This window comes from Pecten maximus, chromosome 2 (genome assembly GCF_902652985.1).
Source record: "Pecten maximus chromosome 2, xPecMax1.1, whole genome shotgun sequence".
NCBI lineage: Eukaryota > Metazoa > Mollusca > Bivalvia > Pectinida > Pectinidae > Pecten > Pecten maximus.
The window spans coordinates 12,343,994-12,364,912 of NC_047016.1; the positions used below are offsets into that span (position 1 = coordinate 12,343,994).

Here is a 20,919-nt window from a genome sequence, read left to right on the forward strand (position 1 = left end):
GTCTGTATGAAATCTGACCTCTCAGACTTTGACGCGGTGACCAGCTGACCTTGTGTTCCGCCCATCCCCACTATTGGGGAGAGTATTTCGTACCTGACTTAGCTTTGATCGTTCTGTATGTTGATAAACCAGAGGTACTCAAAATATAATTAGTTAGTTTGTATCAGAGTTTATCACTGATTATGAAATAAAAGGCGTCAGAAATTGACACACAGATTCCTAATCTTTTGTAAGCTACATCACTTGTTACACTGTCCAATCGCCATTATACCCACTCTGAATCTTACTTTGGAGCATGTACATAGTTAAAAGAGAATAATTCCTGAAATGTTATCACTGACAGAGGATTTATGTAATGTTGCTAGGATTTCACTAACTTTAACAGGTTAAATGTGTTCCTTATACAACTTCCACAATTTCTGTTCGTTCGTTTATAATCCTTTGTAGTTCTGGCTGTTTTGTAATTCTACTCTATGAACCAATACCAGGTTATCAACAGGCCAGCGAGACACTCCAACTAGATCATATCCTTTTGGTCCTCACACAGTCATTAGGGTATTGTTTGTAGCAGGACTGTTCTATTAAAATCCATTTTCTTTTTGTAATCATTAACAATCTGGAGAGCATTTTATGATTTGGTTTGGTTTACTTTGTTTAACGTCCTATTAACAGCTAAGGTCATTTAAGGACGGCCTCCCGTGCGTGCGACATGCATGCGTGTGGTGAGTGCGTATGTGTGTTTTGGGAGGCTGCAGTATGTTCGTGTTAAGTCTCCTTGTGATAGGCCGGATATTTTGCCGATTTATAGTGCTACCTCACTGAAGCATACTGCCGAAGACACCCAGCAGCACACCCCACCCGGTCACATTATACTGACAACGGGCGAACCAGTCGCCCCACTCCTAATATGCTGAACGCTAAGCAGGAGCAGCAACTACCATTTTTAACGACTCTGGTATGTCTCGGCTAGGGGACAGAACCCACAGCCTTCCTCACAGCGGCGAACGCTCAACTAAAGGCCAAAAGTGAGGCATTGTCGAGGGAGACATTAGGAAGAAGAAAGTTGTTCAGAAAGAAGAGAAAAGATAAGATCCCAAATTTAGTCGCCTCTTACGATCATGCAATGGGGGCAGCAGGTACAATTCTTACGTCCTACCTGCAGGGCATTTTATGAGCAAGGTTCTCCAAAAGTGTTGATATATGTTGGTCTTGAACTTGCTTAAAATTTCAGATTCTACAACTTCTGCAGGTACATTGTCCCGACGGTGACTTGGCTGTTCTCCTTTGGGCACTATCCAAAGTGATAATGTCTTTTATATATTGAATTTCAAATCCTACTAGCATACTCATAGCGTGGTCCGATTAAGGATTTGTACGGTTACAAAAGATTCTGCGTACAATTTCTGTCATTGTATTCCCCTTAGAGACACAATATCAATTTCTTTAAAAAATGCTTTGTATTCAACTTTATTGTTTATATGCCAAAGAAGCTCATTACAAACTATATTTGTACCTTGTCTTGTAAACCGTCGTTTCCCTGGTTGCTGCCCCCTATATCGTTTATTCAAAGTCAAACAGTGGTGACTGGTCTTTGACCATATCTATGTTTATAATTAGCTTTTCTGACAGTATTATAGCATGGGAAGTATTCGCCTGACCACACTCAATGTTTGGGTATAATAAGTAAGAAACCAAAGTGTTAGAAGGCACGTGACATCAACAATGACAAACCGAACAACACATGCCGACCAATCCTCCATCTCGACATCTAAATCCAGGCAAATTAATATGTATCCAAAGGGTACTGTCTCTATACTATAGTATCAAATTCCTACTTATCCATGAACGAAATCTCATCATTTCCCTACTGAATTCCTGAGTTTTGCCGATTCATTCATCGCCAGCCTTTGGAGCATGATCTTGTGTATCAGGGGCAGGGCTCGATTATAGTATGCACCATCAAGGGTCGACACAACCACCTTGCGGCCAGTCCTCGAAAAAGGGCCCGGGATCCCCGCGGGAATAAGAACTCGTAGAACGTGACTGGTGAATGCTGTTTGAGCTACCACATCGCCTGGTAACCATGACTCGAGTTGTGTATTGCTGTTTCAAAACAGCGCATTAATGGCGTAGCTCGAGGTGTTTTAGACGCTTGTTAAATATAATGAGCGATGTCATATAAGTTTATATTTACATTTCATAAAACATGATAAATGTTTTCTAAATTGTGAAAAGAAGAGAAAACATTCTGGTGTATTTTTTAGGTTCGGTATTTCGGAATCGATCGAAGCTATCAGCACCATACTCAAAACTCGGCATCAAAAACCAAGATAATTAAGCTTACAAGTAATACGCCCTGACTTTTGAATTCCCTTGTAACGACTGTAGTCAGATGATCTAGTGTGTCGGAGTGTGTCGATGGATCATTATAGGGCCGCCATTGTATCGCGAAAACAGTGTCCTCGTCCGTCCAAACACATAACTAAACACAAACTAAGGGCACTTCAGCATCCGCTTCGTTTAGTCTATTAAACGGTAATATATTGGTCTACCACTTATCCGCAGATGAAGGCACTCCAACCAATCAAAAACCTGCTCTCGTAATTGAACAAATATTTCGCCGTCCTGGAAAGTGTGTTAGCAATGCGTGGCGTAGTTTTGGGTGTTGTTGTGTAAGATAAACAGCTTGTTATCGCCTGGTGTGTCCTCTCTCCCTCAACCACTCCGTCACAATAGTCGCCGAATAGAACCTACTTGTGTTTTATCAGTTATTATTTCAATCTTTGTGGAAAAAGAACTTTTTGGTCCTTCAAGTGATACATTCTATTTCGACACGCGTAAAGTCGAAAGAACAAACAGGAAATCAATAACTGAGCGCCCCCTACATGGCGGGATTAGGTTCATTAGTGTCCAGATAGTCAGAGCTTCACTTCTGTACGACATCACTGGTACCATGGATAAGCAATATCGTCACCCATTGTTGCATTTAAGTAAATAGATTTTAGATAAATAAAGTGATAATAAATTACGCTCTTCGTCAGGTATGTTTTGTTGTTTTGTTAATTCAGCTAGTCATATAAATGTTTTGCTGTGTGTAAAGTATACATTCTTTGTAACTAATACAATGTATTGTGTTTTCCCGCAATTAAATTAGGAACGTGCTCGTGGAGAGGAATGTATTCCTAACAAGAAGTGTGATATCAATTTCCCTATAGTTTATTTTCCATTTCTTGATAGCATTATCTCTGCTTCCCCTAGCTACCGTTAGCTACCTGTTAACGTTTCCCATTTGTATTTCGATATCCAAGGGGTTGTTCACATATCCATGACAGACGACTACTTACAGAGTATAAGTTGTTGAAGACCATGGGGTAGTGTTAGGGTTGGCATCATGATCTCATTTCAAAATAGTGTCTATGTCCTGATGTGATATGAAGTCAGACGTGTCCGATGCTTGTTGACATGTCCAATGGTTCCGTCGTCAAAACTATTCTTCTTCTTTGTCCGAAAAATTGCTCCAAAATGGTAAGAGGTATGTCATTTTATTTTTATTTATGTTATACTTATCTATAGTATTGCGTGAGTCAAATTTGTGACAGCAACGAAATCAAGCATGTCAAAAAGTCAATATGGCCGCTAAGACGTAATATCAAAAGGGTATAACTCGAAAACCGTTGAATGACAAGGTTCATGCAATTATATAATTTGTAGAATATTTTCGGGCTAACTTTTCCCCATGCTATATTAATACAAAATATGTCCAATTAAAAAGCTCACTGAAGGGTCAAATTTACCTATTTTAGAAAATGATTATTTTTCAACCTTTTTTTTTAATAAAAATTGATTTTGATGTCTTTAATTTTTCAGTTACATTTGCCGTTAACGTGGTACGTCATTTTGAATATTTTCTGTGATCTTTTGGGTATGCCGACAATTCACATTTTAAACGTCTTCTCAATTTCCACCGAATGGATTCAGCACAAACTTTTACAAAATGACAGGGGGGTCCTGACCAAGTCTTGTTTTCGGGTCTAACTCAAAAACTGTTTATCATACAGAAATCATGTAATTATATTTTGGTAGATAATGCCTGGGCTAACTTTTTATTTCGAGAAGTTTTAAGGTTAGAGAAAAAATTTTTTTTTTTTTTAAAAAAAGCTCGCTATGGTGTCACATGTCACCATATTTTTTGAAAAAAAAATCTAGGATTGCGCAATCATTGCTGAATCTTTAAAGCCACATAATCCCGAACAACCTAAAATTCTAGTTGTACACATGTATTAATGGCCATCCAAGATGCTCATTCACGCTCTCCCAACATGAAAATGACCAGTGGCCCTGGACGCTTGACCGGATGAGTCCTTGGGACATTAGTTTATAAAAATAACTCTCCGCATTTATATTTATAGCGAGATTTGTCACGGAGCCGAGAACGAGGCTATAACAACGTGCACTGCACATAAACTACACACATGGCAGTAGTTTACATATCGAGCATACGTGAACTTTGCCTAATAATGCTTTCATTTGAACATATTAACAGAATATTCGCGTAATACCTAGGTAACTGAACAAAATAAACAAACATAGTTTACATTTAAATACTTCATTTTAAAATGTAGCAATATGCATACAACAAAACATCGATACAATCTTAGATCGGTGAAGTTGACAATGTTCAAAAGCTAAAAAGCAATCCAATAGACGTCTGGAAAAATCGGAATACGAGTCTATTCCTTTTTTCTTCTCTCGTTAAGTTCCAACGAATCATTTCTTTTCCTAAGGACATACTCGGGTTTTACCGATTCCACACACTTTTGTGTCTTTTTTCCCGCCATTTTGTATTGACTGTAAAACCCGCCGATGCATTATGGGATTAATTTTCAGAGAAACTTAACCTCAAGGTAACAGGAAATGACTTTGGCCCTCATTCAAGGTCACAGGGGTCAAATACGTTAAAACATTTAATCTTCATCTTCTCAATAACCAAGAGCCCTGATTCCTGATATTGGGTGTGAGTCAAGCTTGGATGAAGGGCTACAAAGAATGCGAACAGAAATGAGTTTGACCTTCATTCAAGGCCACAAGGCTCAAATAGGTGAAAAAAGCCTTTAGTGGCATCATCTCAAGAACCAAGAGGCCTCGACTAGACCCCTTTTATTAGATCTGTAGCATGCCGGGATAAAGCGCAACAAAGCATAATTACGATGGATGACCTTAACGCTCATTCAAGGTCACAGGGGTCAAACATGTTAAAAAAACCTGATATTTGGTCAGTAGCATGCTGGGATGTAGGGCTACAAAGTATGTTGCTATGAATGACCTTTTTTCAAGGTCACCAAGGTTATTCTGCCTTAAGTTTGTCATAGATGTGAAAAGCCCGTCAAATTGTTAGCCAACAATTTCTATTTTTTTCCGACTGAAACTAAGCACAGAACTCGAGTACATTTTTTTGCACCAAGGGCGCGAGTATACCGCGAGTGTTTTCCGAATATTTTAACTTCATTTTAGGAATAGCGCTGCACTGCACATTCATACATATTCATAAAATGCAAAATTATTGACACCTCATGGAATCATTTTATTTTATTTTTTTGTAAACTATGTTGTTCGTGTCGCTATGAATTGAATCAACGTTCCTGGCTCCTGTAACACACGGTTAGATGAGTACCTGTAACAGGTTTGTTTTTTCTTTCAACATAGAACCATAAGTCCTGAAACCAGAGAATTATAAACGGGCGCGTCTTGTGTTGAGAATAAGATGTTTTTGTATTCGTTCTCAGGCAACAAATACACGATCATATAATCAAACTGGTTAGAAATATCAAATCAACAATCCAAGAGGTTCCTTATTCCGATTTCGACGTTCAGAAACATCCTTCTAAATGGTTTATTTGTTACGAACTGGCTTTCTAACCAATATATTTGTGTAGTCCTATAAAGCACGTGCGATTTCAATCGTATAATAACAAAACACCACAACAAACATAACTCGTATACATTCTAACGGCCCATCGATATCTAATGTCGGTCCGACAACAGATAGATATAAACAAAAAATGTCGATATATCGTCAGGATAATTCGGGCTAGTAAAATGCCTTATACGTACTGGTAGATTTGAAAACATCATATTTAAATAAAACGGTGGGGATAAAAAAAAAAATGGAGTAAATACATCTAACAAGCACGCTTTCCTCTCGTGGTCGTGTCTAATAGTAACAATAATACCATATAGATACGAAAATAACAAAGTTTTTACACTTATTCTGACAATATGTAGCAGATATCGCTATCGATTTGACCAAGGTGACCAGAAATCTAAAGTGTCCGCGGTCTATTGACCGTCTGTAAGATTCCCGGAGCGATACCTTAATTATACAATACAAATACATTGTGAATGATATTAACGCTAATCCCGCCCATCTAGTTCATTCAATAATTGGTAATTATTATAATGCATGGAGAGAGGGTCAGGGGTTAAACTCCGCCCAATGGATTTGTACTGTAATTCCACCACGGTAATTGACTGACCAATCAGACGCCAGCTTTCATCATTGTCATGGGTTGCTCAATACGCACGCGATATGGAAGGTGAGAGTATTTTGACAGGCACTGGCGAGGAGTCAAACGTCTACGAGGAAGGTCTACTTACAACATTGTCAGAAAATCATCATCATTATCATCGACGTCAACGAAACGAGTGATGAGCGCGACTATCGCACCACAGATGCTCCACGGTAAGTAAATTAATTACCTACATATCAATTACAGTAATTAATCTCTTTCAATTACACTTATTTCACATGTTTGATGAAATACGTTAAAACGCATTTATTAAACCCATCCTCATTTATATGAAAAATACATGTATGCATTTAATCTGATATGAAATTGTCATCTAGTTTAACTCCAACAGATTTTCTTAAGGTTAAAAATTGATTTCTAGCTTGATATCGTTCAAAGTTAAGTACCATAAACAGCTGATAAAACGTAAAAAAAAAAAAAAAATACACTTGGCGTTATCTGTCATAGCTTTCTATCATTTTCACCAGAAATCAAGTGATCTTATGAAATTGATATTACCACGGACTTATAGCTATTATTATTCTGTGATGAAGAAGAATATAGATCACCAGATTTTTGTTTGTTTATTTATGTCAAAACTGATCATAAATCACAATTACATTGATGTAAAATGCAAACATATAAAGCTATTTAACCTACATAATCATAAGAAATTGATACATACATCAGAGAATGCATTCAGACGTACACGTGCGTTTCAAATTAATGTGCTATTTTGATATCTAGTGCCCAACATTAAAAAATAAATAAAAACAAAAAACAACATATAAGTGAAAAATCACTCGTGTTTCCAATGTTCAGAAGCTTCCCCAAAACGGGTACGAGCTTTAGCGAATTGGCGTGAGTTTACTTGATCTGGTCTCACTCTGACCCTGTGGTATGGAACGGCACGTGCAAAGATCGAAGATCGCGCTCTATATAAGGAATGACCGCACGCGTATTAAGACGGAAAACGTTCACATACAAATACATGAATGCACGTGAAATTACATGAGCTACGGGATTTGTTATGAACAGTGGTCAGTTATGATACGTGTCCAGAATTCAAATATAATACTTAAACTATTCTAGATTTACACTCGTAATCTAGTGATTAAAATATAAAGAAAAGTGTGTGTCAAGTTCTAAAATATATCTTTATAATTGGTACTTACAAGTATATATGTGTTGTTATCGATTTGTTTGATATAATCAGTCTTAAACATCATACATGTAAATGATAAACAGTTTCTGATACATGATGTAATAGGTATGTATCATGTCCTTACACTATCTATAAAAGGTATATTTGAAGATATATCGAGGTACGTGTAATCAGAATCCTATAAATCTAGTATAATGATTAATCTCTATATTCGTAATAATAAGGCCAATACAATGCTGTTGGTCATTAATTGTTATTTTTGTCTGTTGTGATAAATGAAATGTGATTGTCTGGATATAACCGTTACATTCGGGTATTTAGAATCGAATCACATTTCTCCCCTTATAAAATCAAACAAAACAGGGCTATATTTACTAGTTTATTTTGTAAAAAAATCTTTCATTAATAAAAAATGCTTCGTTTAACAAAAAATGCTTTTATATGTAAGTTTGTTGAAAATTATACAAGTTAAGTTCTGAACACGGACATGTAGCGTCCATCTAGGTATAGGTCAAATCTTCGTATCATCTGGGTTGCGTATTTTGTTTTCTTTTTAACAAACAAAAAATGTATTATTCCCCAGCAAATTTCACAGATGATATGGTTGAGGACCTCTAGATTCACGGCCCTCTTACAAGATATCGCAGGAGGCCCCATATCTCCTCTTTATTTAATTAATAATCCCGCAACATAACACACAGATATTACACTATATGACCAAAATATATATTTGAAATTCTCCGATATTTTTGGCACTTCTTTTTCAGAAGTACAAAGGTTGATGTAGGGTTTGTAATGTGAAAGTTATAAGTGGTAGGAGAAAGGCAGGTGGGTCCAATGTCAGCTGGCGGCTTTCACTCGACCAACACTTCACGTTACCACAGGTTACCAATTGTTTGTCTCTGCTACCTGACCCGGATTATCTCCCTTGGATTGTGTACAAAAGGGGCATGTAGTTGTAGTGATATTTTGGCCCCTAAAAAGGGATTAGCTGTTGATGAGGATCAGAGAGCTATGACACCTGTATATTACATGTTAATGACACACCTGATCGCTATGATAACATTCCACTCACCTGTATGACGCTGCCTACCTTAGATAGGGACAAGTTTTTACTTTTATGTCATTATACAAACAAATGTCTGTTGTGACATTTTTACCGTCTTATAAAAAGTGAACAATGCGCTCTGACGTACAGAATTGAAAATTTTCTCTTAGTTCTGATTTTCGTTTTCATTAAACGTGTACATAATAACGGTCTGCTTTGTTGTTGTACCGACATTGAATACGTATACTCCCATCACGTTATTACCGGCTTTTGCTTTTCTGTTTATTTTTTCCCTTGATAATATTTGGACTTTTACAAAGTGAGACAGTTTTCGCTATTGTTAGTTAATATGTAATAATAAGAATTTGCCCATTATGATTAAAAAAAATTAGTAGAAAAAATATCGAATTAATTTGCGGACTTCCTGATATATTTTAGCAAAACACTAATTCTGTATCAGTATTTAAATGACATTCAATTGTTCATTGACCTATTTAACTAATAGGAACTTTAAAGATATAATTCAGTGATGTGGGCAGAGACGTGTATATCTGATATACGCGTCTCTGATGTGGGTTGACTATTTTGTAATAACAGGCATGATATTTAAAATAGATTACAAATAGTTTAAGATGCTCAGTAAATGTATTATCGACTACTTTTCATAGAAAACAAATCATCCCCCAAAAATCATAAACAAACAAAAAGACTAAGGTATATATATATATGTAATTAAAAGTGAATAATGTCCTTGTGATGGATATACATAGTAATAATAATAAAAAACACAAACCAGAAAATCACAAGCGCTTTCGCATGCTTTGAGAGCAAGCTCTTCAGGTGTAATGAAAGGGTTTATTTGTTATAAACCCTTTCATTACACCCGAAGAGCTTGCTCTCAAAGCATGTGAAAGCGCTTGTGATTTTCTGGTTTGTGTTTATTATTATTATTACTATATATATGTATGTATGTCCGCTGTTTATATTTTGTAAGTATTTCAATAAAACAATATTTTTGTTTACTTCCACATTTGTTTGTCGACTTTGCAGATAATTGCATCAATAAGTTTAATCCCTTTCACTATAAATAGATCAACACATGTACCTATTGTTCCTTACTTATGACATCACGAACTTAGATCGATCTTAGTTTATAAGAACTATTGGTACATGTACATTAACTCCGAAAATTCACTCAAGTTGTCACTACCAGTAACCATACGTAACTTTGTTCAGTTGGATTATCATTGATAATCTACAGGTAATAATACCTCGACAATGTCTCCCATTGTTTACCTGTCCGCATGCTCACCAAACATGGACACGCGGCGTGGACTTATTTGTTTACAAGATCGAATGAATATCAATACGCTTCATTAGTGTAGAAAAGCGAGATCAGTTAAATTATCCCCCTTTTAACCCGTTGGCGTCCTTAAGTTAAAATCCGCTGACCTCTCGATTTGGTTCATGTACTGGTGTGGTCAGCAGGGTTTATCGTCCTGATGACATAGAGTTATGGCCAAGTTTCTGTGCAATATTACATATTACAGCTGAAGTATTAGTACACTTACACCAGAGGACACCTGTACAAACACGTACGGTATATATTGACTGTGTAAAAAATAAAGACTAGAGATTACATACATGTAACAATAAGTATTATGTACAGATAGGTATTGTTTTACTGATCCTGTTGTAAAATCTACAAACAAGTAAAATCACCCTTAATACGGCTCGTGGATCGAGGCCACGCCCTTCATGTACCAAGTGTCCTCGTTGTTGGAAATACTTCTGTTTTCATATTGAACGCTCGACTCTTTAAACTTGTTTCCCGAAATTGTTGCAACGACAACATTGATGACGACGCTCTTCAGTAAATAAACTCAGCAGTTGCAAAATGTTTGTATTTAAACAAATTTCAAAATGCCGTGTACAAAATCTTTGAATTTATACTAAAAAATATAGATTATAATCAACCCCTACGTTAGCACATATGTTGTAAACAGATATAAAGATATGTACCGCTAAAATACAATATGTAATGATAACTATATTTACTGTACCACTAAAATACAACATGTATTGCTAACTATATTTACCACAAAAATACAACCTGTAATGATAACTGTATTTACCACTAAAATACAACATGTAATGATAACTACATTTACCCCTAAAATACAACATGTAACTGTATTTACCCCTAAAATACAACATGTAATGATAACTGTATTTACCACTAAAATACAACCTGTAATGATAACTATTTTACCCCTAAAATACAACCTGTAATGATAACTACATTTACCACTAAAATACAACCTGTAATGATAACTGTATTTACCACTAAAATACAACATGTAATGATAACTGTATTTACCACAAAAATACAACATGTAATGTTAACTACATTTACCACTAAAATACAACCTGTAATGATAACTACATTTACCACTAAAATACAACCTGTAATGATAACTGTATTTACCACTAAAATACAACATGTAACGATAACTACATTTACCACTAAAATACAACATGTATTGCTAACTATATTTACCCCTAAAATACAACATGTCATGATAACTATATTTACCACTAAAATACAACCTGTAATGATAACTACATTTACCCCTAAAATACAACCTGTAATGATAATTATATTTACCACTAAAATACAACCTGTAATGATAACTATATTTACCCCTAAAATACAACCTGTAATGATAACTACATTTACCACTAAAATACAATATGTATTGCTAACTATATTTACCCCTAAAATACAACATGTAATGATAACTACATTTACCACTAAAATACAACCTGTAATGATAACTACATTTACCCCTAAAATACAACCTGTAATGATAACTATTTTTACTGCTAAAATACAACATGTAATGATAACTATATTTACCACTAAAATACAACATGTAATGATAACTACATTTACCACTAAAATATAACATGTAATGATAACTGTATTTACCACTAAAATACAACATGTAATGATAACTATTTTTACCACTAAAATACAATATGTATTGATAACTATATTTACCACTAAAATACAACATGTAATGATAACTGTATTTACCACTAAAATACAACCTATAATGATAACTATATTTACCCCTAAAATACAACCTGTAATGATAACTATTTTTACTGCTAAAATAGATGCAATTTGTACAGTCTTTTGTACAGTCTTCTCATTTTATGATAAATATCATCACAATTTTAATCATGGTCACAAAAGTCTGGATTTAATGAGATGATAGTCGTCGTTAAAACATAACGTACAGTTTTATCAATTGTTTAAGATATTTCTGCTGAAGTGTAATGATATTTTAAATATTTAACTAAAACATGCAGCCTGCAATGGTATTAGATATTAAAAATGTTTTGCAAAATTAAACACATTAGATAAAAGAAATAAAAACCGAACCTAAATATTACGGTATAAAAAGATTGCTGTAATCGTTTTTCGTCTGAAATTTGTTCATTGTCGAATAGAACAAATATATGGGAATATAACATGAAACATTTAAAGAAAAAGAAATATGTATTGCACAATTCCTACTTCTGCATTAACTTTTAAATGCACCAATCAGAGAGCGTATTATGTTTTGATAGGTTTTTATTGTTATTTTCACATACTAACGTTGATTATATAAATATAACACAGACGATAAAAGCAATAAAAAAGATGATATAATAACCTATAACAATTTGTCTGTATTGCAAGTACAATTCATTCACAACATCGGATCACGTGTCAGTGACGGGAAGTCGGTTATCCTGATATCAGGGGTTGATTAATTCCCAGACCGACCTCTACACCTGTCTGGCGCTGTATCTCGCTGATCTCTGATCGCAGGTATACACTTCACTGATAAACTACAGTCCAAAGATTATAACACGTCTATCCTTTAAAGTACTTTTTAATGCCTTTGTACCTCTACTTTTCATATATATATGTCAAATATATATGAAAGACATTATAAAACACATACATGTAATTACAAAGTAGGGTTCATCACCGGTATATTTTTTTTATTATATAAAATGTGACTACTTTTTCGTTATTGTTTGGGAACATCTCCATACAGACTGGTTTGATTAATAGGTCGAATGTATGTTTATCAAAGTCTCACCCGGAATTACCATACATTTTTCGAAATCTTTTACAGAATGAACATATTTGAGAGAGTTATTAAAATATTCGGTTCATTAATTCTGCTGTGTATCAGCTGATCAATGTATATCACAAAATACTTGTTTGGCCCTGAAAGAAAATTACATGGTATTTAGTATTTTACCTACAGTAATTGATGGAGTTTAGCATTAAGGGTTACCGGGCGGTATCTTGCCATATCGTCATTTCTTTAAAAAAAAAAAAAAAAAAAACCCGTATCCCAACTAATACTATTTTTTTTTTACATATGATGTTGAAATTCATTAAATACGTCATATTTGGTTGTTTTTATTTCTGTGACATTACGATATGTCAAAAGGCGTTCGTTGTGACAATTGCTATACATTTGGTATGTATGTATTTATTAGGAAGTTTATGCTTTAAAACAACAACTTCAGCACCATAATGGTAAATTTCCTGTTGTATAAAGGTACGATTGTCATCTAAAGGTCCAGGGTATCGGAGAACACTTTATGTAAGCACAGCTCCGACAACACACAGTTAACAGTACCTCTTGTTGGAATCGTTAACTCCTACCTACCTATCCTTCCAATTATATCGGATTCTATTTCTCAGAAAGGTATCGATTTCGATTTCTCGGATTTCTCATGTTGATTTCCAGAGATTCCAAATAATAACGAGGGGCAGAAGGAAGAGAAATCATCATGCAATGGTCGGTGCAAAGATCCCACTTGTTTCTACTCGATACTTTTAATCAGAAACCTAGAATATCGAATATTCTGAACGGTTTGAGATTTTTTTGATGAAAATTCATTCTTGGTAAAAGAGCCTCAAAATCTGATTTAAAATGATTTAAAACCAAAGCTATTTACCTGTTCATACAAACGTACAATTACCGCCAACCTTGTCAAGGGTGAAAACAACAACAAACAAACAACAACAATGACATTTGACAGTTATCAGTCCAAATGTGTGGTATCTGTATCACTAAACTGTCTGGTCACCATTATCATTGCGATCAAGGTCGGAACACTTCAGTGGTAACAGACATGTACATCACGTGGTGTACCCGTACATAATGACAACGTCTCTCATTTGTTTGTACCAGCGGGAACGCAACCATGATCGACCTTATCCTGGAAAAGTGTGAGTTGGTTCATTATGCCAATTCAGTTATGAATAGATTATCTTTTTATAAACATATTAATTGTATTAAAATAATCTGTTATAATATGTACTTAGAATCTCGTTATGAAGATCGACGTTACAGCTACGCATGCAACGCTACCAGTTTCCGTGTAGTAATGTTGAACTGTTTGACAGCCGTAGGAATATGTTGTGTTCACCTTTATTTCCGCCGATTTCGCTTGCATTAAATTGTGTTCTCTTTTATTGACCTAAACCAAATATGCTATCTACATGTTTGATTCATAGGTGTTTTAATTAATTGTCTAATGTCTCTATCTGTTCACAGACCACAGTACCACTAGCCGTAAACCGGAAGTGATGTGTCTGGTGTGTGGCGACAAGGCTTCCGGGAAGCATTATGGCGTCCAGAGTTGTGATGGATGCCGGGGATTCTTTAAGCGCAGCATCCGCCGAAATCTGGAATATGTGTGTAAGGAAAACGGAAACTGTGTGGTAGACGTAGCCAGGCGGAACCAGTGCCAAGCGTGTCGATTCAAAAAGTGTCTGGACGTAAAGATGAACAAGGATGGTGAGTACGATGTTAGCATTAAGCCCAATTTCAAATGACATCATGCTATCGTCGCTGCATGTGAACCATATTTGCCGATTTTGGGAACATTTTAAAGTATAATTCCGTAGTTTTCCCTACTTTTAAAAATTTATTTTAAGAAATCAGTTGCTAATCTAAATGATGGAAATGTACCAGTAACTATAAAACCTCACTCCAACCAGCAGGGTATGGATAACATACGAAATTGAAGATGGGATTTTACGATCATGTATACTCGTCTGACTGTGTTGACTTCTAGCACGAAAACAAAAAAAGTTTTAATTGAATTCGGAAACAGCGGACAATGGATTATGTGACTGTGCGTGCAAAAACTGTCGGAGACCAAATCTGATGCTGATTTCTCGAGTCCAAAGCTAACAATTAACACATACAAATTAACGAAAGTTGCACTCGAAGTTAGCGGTATACCTGTGTACAGCACCTGGGACTTCCCAGTCGACATGAGACAGGACTAGCAGTATAAAAAGGCCAGTCGACGAGTCAGTTTACTGTATAAACATATCATCTCGGACTGCCTTCTAATGAGGCACCAGTGAGCAAATTTACAGACTTCTCGAAAATAGTTACGGACGTGGCGCGTGTTGGATCGTCTTACCTCCGTGGTCAATAAAGCGCTCAGGGGATCATACTTCAGATTCGAGTCATAGGCGTAGCAGATTACGTGGCATGTGTTTTTTTTATCCAAAATCATTTTATTTTTGTAGATTCAAAATTACATTGTGTATATGTCGACTGAGCTGATGTAGTTGTAAATTGTCACGTGAAGCTTGATGAACTATATCACTATAACTAGGCGGATTAACTTCGAGGAGCCAGGCCACGTGACACCTCCTCCAAACGACGTATAAGTGGTCGTGTTCGATCCCTACCCCTCCGCCCACCGTTTGTGGTAGTTAACGAAGCCTAATGAGGTAATCCATCAATCTCCCCGGGTACTTCATACCTATCACGAGTATCGACCCCCAGCCCACCTGCTATTTTGCCATATCAATTTTCGTTGTCGCGTGCCTGTCGCGAGTACTGGCTTCAAGTCGATGACGAAGGTACACAGATTAGGACGTGAAGGATGAGCGAAATATTTACATGCTATACAGTGATCGCGGTCTTAGCAACATAATTAATCTCTACGGTATACATACAATAACACAGTATTCTGTTCAACATTGACTTTAGGACTTGACGTCGACAGTACTATTTTGTTTACCCACAACTAACTCTTTCTGACATGTATCATCGACGGTACAGATTCACACATACATAATGTATACGGATCGGCGGGGTTATAAAATCAAACCATAATTGGCCATTATATACATTTTCATTTAAAGTTCTTTTATATAAAACCAAGGATATCGATATATAGTTCCTACATCACTAAGTTGTGGACGCAGCTAGACAACACGTAAGCAATTGCATGTATGAGGCGAGACTAGGCGAGAATGAGGCGGGAATGACGTCATTGGCGACGCAAAAACTCTTTTACCTCACGCGTCATGGAAAACATCTATTTAGAACACTAAAACCTACAAATGTATTTATGCAAACATAAGCATTCAAACAAATTATTTCAAAACAGGTTATGTTAAACAATCTTAATAGTACGAGAGTAAAATCGGTTACATGTAATGGAGGTAACTGATTTGCGTTTATCATGGAATGAACGCCGTAAGATTGAAATGGGTAACGTAAACGGCTCACTTTGACAGTGAAACATGACGCCATTGGTGTACTTGATTTACATTTGAATCCATATAACACAATTTCACTATATGATACATCTCATAATGGAAACATGATGTATTAAGGAAAACAGGCTTTAAGTTTATCATTTCTTTCTCTTTTAATTTGTTTTATGGAAGTCTAGGTTTATATAAACGTTATGTATTCTGCTCCAGCTGTCCAACACGAGAGGGCGCCTCGGTGTTACCAGTATAAAAGAGACACAGATGAAGTGGAGGATAACAAACCACACATGTTCCATCGCCTCGGAGAGTTCTTTGAAAGACCAAAGTACGTGTACATGTAATGCTTTTTCACACCGTATACTACTCATACCAACCGCCAGTGATGCTCTTTGATAGCTAACTCGCTATATATTACTCCTCATCTCTTTATTATCTAATTTTATTTTGACACTGTTCTCTCTACTTGTTTACTGGGTGTTTGGTAATTCAGTCATGAAATAGCCGAGCCTAAATTCACATAACTTGTTTTTTGTTGTAGACAATATACCCCCTTTCACCAGTATCCACATACTCCGGTTGCCATGGCAGCTGATTACAGCCACCCTCACGCGCCCAGCCATGGTTTCACTCCTCTTCCTTTACACGTCACTGATCATAGATTGCCAGGAATGTTCGTTCCAAACTTGGTTCCTAATGCCAACCTCACGATCCGCTATAGCTGTGGAACAAGTGACGGCGGAAGTAGTGCGTCATCAAGCAATTCGCCACTGTCAAATGAGGAATTCAACCGGAACTGCAGTCGTTCGCCATCCCCATTGCAAAACGGCAATGACCGAATATCTCCAGAGAGTAACGGACGCATTACTCCCCAGTGCGCCATTATCAAAGGCGAGAAAGGTGATTTGAATTAAATATACACATATATAATAATGACAATAATAAGAATGTTTCCCTAACATTTATACCACGTTTTGTGGATTGGTTTAAGATATGTGTTTTGCCTTGCCTGCATTGTGATAAGAAATACTAACGAACATTGGTGTTTATTTAAAAACCACTGGCCTAATCCACTTCAATGCTGTGAAGCTCAGTTTGCTCAAACACAAATATATATGACGGAAAATGGCACACTTTCTTGTTAAAGTGGCCTTTGTAGTTTATTTTGCATGAGAATGAATTCTTTTATAATTCCAGATTAGATAAAGGAATGTAAATATATGTAAACCGCAAAGGTGAGGGCACAGATTCAGTATAAAATAAAGACCCAGTCCTGGGCTAAAAACCAGAGGGAGAAAAATTAATATACATGTAGTAGTAATGTATACATTAAAAACTCTGGAAAACCGTGGACTAATCAATAAACTAAATGTACATAAAGTTCACAATGGTATCAATACAGGAATATTTAATACATCCAAAAACAAAGAATTGTAGATCAAATGTCGTTAAAGGTAGGAAGGGGTATGGGAATTTTTCCTTGATGTTGATACACGTGCTAAAGTTCTATTGACTCCACTTTCGCTTCTGATGAATCGTTTTCAAAAGATATTGTCCAAGATTTTTATGAATTTTCTGTTTTCCATAATGTCTTTTTTTCCCCTAATCCGGTATGGCGACGTGTTTCAAAGAAGGGGTAAGCTATGGGGTACCCGGAGGCTGAACAGGGGCCAAACCTTTTCCTATTGACCAATGACATTTGACCTCTCGTATATGACCCGGATGTAAAGTTTCCTTCTATGGAAATGGGCGGTGCTTGCCAGGTTTATATTTATATACCAATACATAACGTCACTCACATTTATAATGAATTTTTTTGCAGTCTCGGCAAAAACTTGTTTGCCCACAAACTTTTATTTCCCTTTTTCATACTGCAGATGATTCATTGACCAACAAAAGGTGCGAAAGTCCAAGAGTGTCGTCTACAGTTATGACGTCACCACCACAAACGACCAAAGTTCATCCTATTGTTATACCTGGTATCCATGGGAACAGTATAATCTCGGAAGGATCACGATTTCATGCTTCGAACCAACCTCCATTTATCCCTCGTTTTCCTGATTTAAATGTTTCAACCACGAACATCAACTCAAACACAGAAAATTTGTTCGAAACGGCGGCTAGGTTACTTTTTATGTCTGTGAAATGGGCAAGAAACATCCCATCATTCCTTCAACTTCCGTTCAGAGACCAAGCTATTTTATTGGAGGAATCATGGAGCGAACTGTTTGTTCTGAGCGCTGCTCAATGGTCACTTCCAATTGACATTGGTAAGACAACTGTTTCGGTCAAGAACAATATATATTTTTGAATTGTGCGTGGTATGATAATGTGTAATTCAAACTAGAATGTTTATAATGATACAGTTACACAATAATTATTTTGATGCCGTATTGTGCTTACGTGTGCGACAAAATTGAATTTAGCATGTTATTTATGTTTAAAACAGGCTTACATCTGTATTGTTTACTTTCAGCAACCCTGCTCGCACCCGGCTCGTTACACCTCGACCCACAGATCGGAGAGAAACACGCCATTATGGCCGCTAACCTCCGGATACTTAATGACGTCATTGCTCGACTGAATTCACTGAGGGTCGATTCAACTGAATACGCATGTCTCAAAGCATTAGTTCTCTTCAAATCAGGTGAGTGCTCAACGACTTCTTCTTCTTCTTCTTCTTCTTCTTCTTCTTCAAACGATACTAAGGAAAATATTTCAACTATATTCGCCCATTTTTAAAAACATACACATGTATTTTTATATCAACTCTGTATGATTGGCTGTTTCAGAGTCACGTGGTTTGCGAGATTACATTCATGTTGAGACTTTACAGGACCAGGCTCAACTCATGCTTCACGAGTACACCGCCACACACCAACCAAACAACAAAGTCCGTTTTGGAAAGCTCCTTCTTATGCTTCCGGCGCTGCGCACAGTCAATGCGCGCGCACTTGAGGACGTTTTCTTCCGCAGGACTATCGGTAACGTGCCAATAGAGCGGCTTCTATGCGACATGTTCAAGTCAAGCTAATGTAGGATTGATGATTCACATTTAATGTGAACTGTGGAAACATGATCGGGGAAGATGATATTGGCTAAGCCAAATGCTGTTAAATATTCTACTGTAATTCGAACATTTCCCATTTTTCATTGTTTGTACCAAGCATTATATAAATGTATTACAGAGGCGTTGCTTTACAAATGAATTGGCGATCTCTGACTATTAAAGTACATGTGAGCTTGGGGTTTGATGATTGAAATAGAAAAAAATAGTGTGTGTTTGTGAGCGTTTTTGTAAATACAGTTTAATTTTGTATTTTATAAGATATTCGATTTTGCAGCGATAGATTGTTTTTGAAAAATGTTCATGTGTGGATTATTATTTGACGATGGATAGAATCTCGCACGAATGCAGCTTACATGTTTGTTCCTTGTCCTTCACGGACCCTCGGGTTATTCTCACTGTTTTGTGTGGACCTTGTTAGAGACATTTTGTTCCTCCATAGGGAACACACAATGAAGGAAAGAACTACCTGAAAATATTTCCCATGGTTCCTAGCGCTAAGCTTAGCCACAATGCATTCTGGGAGGGATTGTTTGTCTGGCAAATAGACGATGAACTATTTACAGCAGAGTCGCCAAATCCCTGTCTGTGTTATATGAAGCACCTGGAGCAGGGACTTCCTGCTTTATTTATCATAAAAGGTTATTTTCTCCATGACACTCGTTGTTTATGTAACTAGGAACTGTTGTTTGACTCGACTGTCACCTGGTTGTCTTCTCATACTATCTTTTGATAGACATCGTTAATCCAGATACGTAAATAGGATCTGGCTAATCAAATGGGTGTTTTTAATTTTATTTCAACATATTAATACTGTGTATATGTAGAATTCTGTTATTTTGAGTATCAATATTTACCGAATGTTGCATCTTACCATTGTAAGTTGTTATAAATTGTGTCCAGCTCTTTATGCTTTTATCAAAAACAATATGTTTGAGCTATCTTTGTTTCCGACACGCTTTACTCCCTACCCTATCTTTCTGTCACCTTTCGAATCTTTACTTCCTTCCCTATCTGTCTGTCACCTGTCGAATCTTTACTTCCTTCCCTATCTGTCTGTCACCTGTCGACGCATGACGTCATCTCACTCTTGGCCAATCAGGTCTGTCTCTCGTCTTGTGAATTGTTTCAGTATGCCAGTGCCAAACACATTACTTTATTTAGTATTTTTTATATTATTTGTTGAAATGTGAATGAAGTTTTGTCAGATACAATATATACACAATTCTAGTGCAATAAATACAATTTACACCAATCTGGCACAGGCTTTTGAGTTTTCTTTAAAACCGTGTGTTTTCTCCCAGAACAGTACAAATGAGTTGATTACAGAGACGTTTGAACTAGACAAAAGGAAGGCATTCTGGCCAAATATGCTTTAAATCTCATCACAAACTACTGGGAAGATTGAAACGGATTCATAACATTTTAAAGTTTATATTCACTATTTTGAGTTCATAATAACATTAAAAA

At 36.3% G+C, this 20,919-nt stretch overlaps 1 protein-coding gene across 1 annotated transcript; it reads left to right on the forward strand.

Annotated features, from left to right (window-relative positions):
• Nucleotides 1-6,607: 6,607 nt before the first annotated feature.
• On the forward strand, nucleotides 6,608-19,491 carry LOC117317842 (nuclear receptor subfamily 2 group E member 1-like). Its single transcript, XM_033872803.1, has 7 exons — nucleotides 6,608-6,739; nucleotides 14,416-14,658; nucleotides 16,596-16,710; nucleotides 16,924-17,282; nucleotides 18,260-18,652; nucleotides 18,859-19,029; nucleotides 19,175-19,491. Exons 1-7 carry the CDS (start codon nucleotides 6,706-6,708, stop codon nucleotides 19,414-19,416), a joined length of 1,557 nt encoding a protein of 518 aa, XP_033728694.1. The 5' UTR covers nucleotides 6,608-6,705; the 3' UTR covers nucleotides 19,417-19,491.
• Nucleotides 19,492-20,919: the final 1,428 nt, after the last annotated feature.

Coding starts and splice junctions, on each gene's coding strand:
- LOC117317842 (XM_033872803.1), top strand. CDS start 6,706: ATGAGCGCGACTATCGCACCACAGATGCTCCACG. Junction 16,711..16,923: donor GAGTTCTTTGAAAGACCAAA/GTACGTGTACAT, acceptor TTTTTGTTGTAG/ACAATATACCCCCTTTCACC. Junction 19,030..19,174: donor ATTAGTTCTCTTCAAATCAG/GTGAGTGCTCAA, acceptor TGGCTGTTTCAG/AGTCACGTGGTTTGCGAGAT.